A 5,034-nucleotide genomic window follows, 5' to 3' on the forward strand; every position below is an offset into this window, starting at 1 on the left:
CAAACTCAAATTTCAAGTTGGCATATTTTAACCATTTCCAGATGCATGTCCAAATTGGCTCGACGCAAATGCAATCCCAAAAAAGGTGCTTTTCATCCTCCGTAAACCTCTTGCAAAACAAGGAGTGAGGGGAGATGGGTAATCCCTTGGTGGAGAGTGTGGACTTCATGGGTAGGTTCAGAGAGAGGTCTCCACCTAAAGAAGTTAAGCTTGTGAGACGGGGTACTCTTCCATACCTGCTTTATTTTGGACTTATCTTGTGTTACAAAGGTGTTAGCCTCACTTGGCTCAATTAGGTAGTAGAGTTATGGGTTTGAAGTTGGCCATACGAAAGCTTGTTGCCTTTGTGTTAGGCTGCTTTGTAATATCTATCTACCTAATCTCACTATCGTTATTATTAATCGTTAATTATTGAAGGGGTCTTTCCTTTCTCTTAGGAATACCTGTGCTTCGGTCTGCGACGATCAGAGCTAGGGTTCGATCAGGGCTCTCTCTCTCTCTCTCTCTCTCTCTCTCCCCCTCCGTGCAGCGTTAGCGAGAGCTCTCTGTCGCGGATCCTCTCTGCAGCCATGCCGAGCATCTCTGAGGTGCACGCGTTGCCGGCACCTCCTCCGGGAGGCATCTCAGGGCCATTGCCCACGGCTCAACTTCCGTCCCACAACGACGATGATCGCAATGAGAACGGGGGGGCAGCCTCTCCCCCGCACCCTCCTCCGGTCCCAGTGTCTGTCGCAACGCACACCAGAACGATTGGCATGATCCATCCCCCACCGGACATCAGGGTTATCGTCGAGAAGACGGCCAACTTTGTGGCTCGCAATGGTCCGGAATTCGAGAGGCGCATTCTCCAGAACAGGGGCAATACCGTGAAGTTTAATTTTCTCAACCCCAGTGATCCCTACCATGCCTACTACCAGCACAAAGTCGCAGAATTGAAAGCTCAGGCACAAACTCCATCCCAGCCTCCAGGTGCTCCGGCTGCCGCTGCCCCTCCTGGTGATTTTGGCCCGGCCCCCCCTGTGATGAATGAAAGTCAGGAACCGGCAGTGAAGTTTGAAATACCTAAATCAGTTACTAAGATTCTTGAGCCTCCTGAACCAGAAAAGTACACAGTGAGGCTTCCTGAAGGCATCACTGGGACAGAGATGGATATTATAAAGCTCACTGCGCAGTTTGCAGCACGCAATGGGAGTAACTTTCTGGAAGGTCTCTTGCACAGGGAGCTCTCGAACCCAACGTTTGCCTTCTTGAAGGCAACACACAGTATGAACACATATTTCCAACAGCTCACAGATGCTTACTCAATGGTCCTTATGCCTCCTCAAGGAATTGTTGAAAAATTGAAAAGAGCAAATCTTAATCGTACAACTGTGTTGGAGCGGTGCTTGCACAGGTTAGAGTGGGCAAGATCTCAGGAGAGGGAGCGTCAAAAGCAAGAGGATGAGGCGGAACAGGAAAGGATGCAGATGGCTTTGATTGACTGGCATGATTTTGTTGTAGTGGAAACGATTGATTTTGCAGATGATGAGGACGAGGAGCTCCCTAGACCAATGACACTTGAGGAGGTCATTCGTAGAAGTAAAGCGTTGGCTATGGAGGAAGATGAATTAATTCTTGATGCAGGTAAGGATGTGGAGATGGATATGGATGAAGAGGAGGTACAACTTGTGGAGGAAAGCATGAAAGCAGCATCATTAGAGGACTCAGCTGGGAAGGCAGATGAGCCAGCAGGGGCAAAGTTACCAGCCACCGAGGACACTGAGCCTCCAATGAGGATTGTCAAGAATTGGAAACGGCCAGAGGAGAGACTCCCAGCTGAGAGGGATCCTACAAAATTTATGGTCTCACCTATCACTGGCGAGTTAATTCCAATAAACGAGATGGCTGAACATATGCGTATCTCACTCATAGATCCAAAGTATAAGGAGCAGAAGGAGCGGATGATGGCCAAGTTGAGAGAGACTACTCTGGCAACTGATGATGAGATATCTCGGAACATAGTAGGCCTTGCCCGAACCAGGCCTGATATTTTTGGCACCACTGAAGAGGAGGTGTCCAATGCAGTCAAGGCAGAGATTGAAAAGAAGAAAGAAGAGCCAAAACAGGTTATTTGGGATGGTCATTCAGGAAGCATTAGTCGCACTGCAAATCAAGCCATGGCCCAGACAATGAACAGTGATGATCAAACAAATGCTGCTAACCTGGATGGGCGTCCTCTCCCTGGCCCAATGGCTCCACCCAAGCTTGCACCTCCCCCAGTAAGGCCTCTGCCACCACCTCCAGGGCTCGCCTTAAATATACCAAGGCCACCTCCCAGCTCTGGGCAGTCAACTATTTCGATGCCACCTCCTACGATGCCGCCCCCTGTTACAAGGCCATCGATGATTCCAGCCCCACCACTCCGACCACCGCCTTTACCTTCCTCACTTCCCCCCGTTCCAACCATGATGAACAGGCCTCCACCTCCTCCATCTTCTTTGCCCTCTACAGCACCAGCAATGATTGGAAGTACAACATCAGTCCCACAATATAGCATGCCACCACCACCTCGACCACCATTTGCACAGGGTATGCCACCTCCATCGATGCCAATGATGCCACCTCCCCTCCCTCAAGTCATGCCGCCACCACCTCCTCCAGAGGAAGCTCCTCCTCCACCCCCTGAAGAACCAGAACCAAAAAGGCAGAAGCTGGATGAGATGCTTATTCCAGAGGATCAGTTTCTTGCACAACATCCGGTATGTTTTGAACCTTGCTGAATGGAATTTGATCAGTTCCAAATTTATTTGCTCGATTTGATTGCTCTTTAGAAGAAGCTTTTAAGACAATTGCTAATCTTGCCTCGCTTCTTATTTGCTATTGATCATATCAGGGAGCTGTGCGAATTGTGGTTGCTGTGCCTTTGGTGGAAGGAGAAGGAAATTTGAAAGGCCAGATGTTGGAAGTTACAATTCACTCCCTTTCGGAGACAATCTTGAGCTTGAAGGAGAAAATTTCTGGCGAAATCGCTCTTCCCGCAAACAAACAGAAGCTCAGTGGTAGAGGGGGGTTTTTCTTCAAGGATAACTTATCGCTTGCTTATTACAATGTTGGACCAGGAGAAACATTGACCTTGGCTCTCAGAGAACGAGGTGGTAGAAAACGTTAGGCAGAGCAGTTGGTGAATCAAAGCCCAAGTCTCATGTGCAATGCTATAGGCATGCATATTCAGCTTGACTGTGACTGTCAACTGGCATAGCTGTAGGTCTTGTTGACTGGAATCGTGATCTATAGTTTTAGTTTCTTCGCTTTCGCAGCAGCACGAGTCCTGGGTACACTGCTATTTTTATTGAAATGAACCATTATGGTATGTGTCATGTATCTTGGCACTTAACTTTTGTGAAGCTGTCTCAATGGTATTTGAAATTGTTCTGATGTTGGCAATATGGTTTTATGTGCTCTTTGTTCTGACATCTTAAGTATATTTTCAGATTGAGCTGGTCACAGGAGGTGGAGCGTGCGGGAGAAGATCTAGCAGAGGCTCGATATGTTCTGGGCTGCCTGTTTGCTCATGCCATTGAATTTCTATTTTGTGAATTATCCAAGCACTAAGTCATTAAACTGTTTTGGAACCCAGCTAGTACAGCCTTAATATAAGTGTCTGGTTGCTTTCAAGTTGAAGTTCCTTCCATTTTCGACTGGTGTTGTAAAATTGCTTGTACCTTCTTTTAGATTCTCTCATTGTTTGCTGGTGGTTTCGATTTAGTTACTTTGAAGGGAAGTTTATTGAATCTGTAAATTGACTAGTGTTTGGCTTTAGATTCTTATCACTTTCACATTTTTTAGATTCTGCTGGTGTCTCCTCCCTAATTCCTGGAAGCTCGAGTAAGTTGTATATGAGTTTTTTTGTTTTTGGAGTGGTAGGTAGGACCATTCTACAGCAGAAATAATGTGCATGTTCAATCTGTTGATTGCAGAGCAAAGGATCACGCCAAAGGTGCTTACAGTTGTTAACCCTACCACAGTGGAATCTCTAAATGTTTTTCTTAGTGGTACAGAACCGGCTGAGTATGATGGGGGGAATTCTCTGAGATACAAGCTGTTATAGCAGGTTGTGTGGGCTCGTCTTGTTTAAGTATGATTATGATTATGAGCATGCGATCTCTATCTTGTGGCATATCCTGCCATTGGTTGTGAGGCATGATAGGAGTTTATTACTTTGTGCTGAGCTCATTGGCACCCAAAATTTGGCATCTCTTTGTGAAGCTTGAACGTGAGATTGAAAGGAACTGAACACCTTATGTTTTGGTTTAAAAATGTAAAAGAGTGTCCCAAGGCACCTTTTGTTTTGGTTAAAAATTGTAAAAGAGTACCCCAAGGCTTTTGCTAAGTGGCAAGATAGAAAGCAGAGTGTTTGGCAGAGGCTGTTCAGTGGCTTATTACAGCACAGGAGTTTGGGATGAGATTTTGAAAGAAACATCCAGAAGCTTTGAAGTGGGATGGAAGAAGAGGGATTTGGGGTTGTATCATTAGATTTCCCAGGTCGCACTGATGGATTTATGGTACTGTCTTTTAGAAATTAAAAGTAACAGATGAGTACAGCTCCATTAAAGCTTGGTTAACTCTGTAGATCAGGAACTTTTTAGTTTGAATGGTTTTCTTGTTTTCTCGAAGGCATGTTGAATCTGGCTAAGTATGATTAAGAGAAAACATTCTTAACTTTATGAAATGTATTCTGCATTGACATTTACTGGAGAGAGAGTTTTGTTGCAACAGTTATCTTATTAGATTTATCTCATTGCAAGATTTTACAAGCTGGAAAACTATTCTTGAAAGATGGATTGAAAAGAAAGGTGAAACAGGTTGGGGAGGGTAATGCTTGTGACGTCTCTTGCTAGTGCATCTCATCTATTATTTGTCACTCTAGCAGCTTCTGAGTGAAGATGATGTTCCAATAAGCTGATTTTTCAGTCTAGCAAGCGGCTTGTCCTGTGGGTACGCGCACCTCTCTAGCCTGAGTTGCTGTGTCTACTTTGACAGCTGGCTATAGATGTG

General features: G+C 45.6%; 1 protein-coding gene across 2 annotated transcripts; it reads left to right on the forward strand.

The window, feature by feature from the left end:
- Positions 1-404: 404 nt before the first annotated feature.
- LOC148019572 (putative splicing factor 3A subunit 1) lies at positions 405-4,679 on the forward strand. 2 transcript variants are annotated; one of them, XR_015694832.1, is made up of 4 exons: positions 405-2,738; positions 2,873-3,346; positions 3,471-3,864; positions 3,957-4,679. XR_015694832.1 is itself a non-coding variant. In XM_087699572.1 (2 exons), the coding sequence occupies exons 1-2, from the start codon at positions 570-572 to the stop codon at positions 3,146-3,148; spliced, it is 2,445 nt and encodes an 814-aa protein (XP_087555698.1). In that variant the 5' UTR covers positions 405-569; the 3' UTR covers positions 3,149-3,377. The 2 variants fall into 2 exon arrangements, 1 of the variants encoding a protein (XP_087555698.1); XM_087699572.1 differs by lacking the exons at positions 3,471-3,864; positions 3,957-4,679 and having other exon boundaries at positions 2,873-3,377.
- Positions 4,680-5,034: the final 355 nt, after the last annotated feature.

Source organism: Lygodium microphyllum, chromosome 19 (assembly GCF_053477565.2).
Source record: "Lygodium microphyllum isolate KBCC chromosome 19, Lygodium_microphyllum_v1.1.10, whole genome shotgun sequence".
Classification (NCBI taxonomy): domain Eukaryota; kingdom Viridiplantae; phylum Streptophyta; class Polypodiopsida; order Schizaeales; family Lygodiaceae; genus Lygodium; species Lygodium microphyllum.

Bases quoted from the DNA above. Each gene is read 5' to 3' on its own strand.
- LOC148019572 (XM_087699572.1), top strand. From the start codon at position 570: ATGCCGAGCATCTCTGAGGTGCACGCGTTGCCGGCACCTCCTCCGGGA. The intron at 2,739-2,872 runs GTATGTTTTGAA...TGATCATATCAG, and splicing joins AGTTTCTTGCACAACATCCG to GGAGCTGTGCGAATTGTGGT.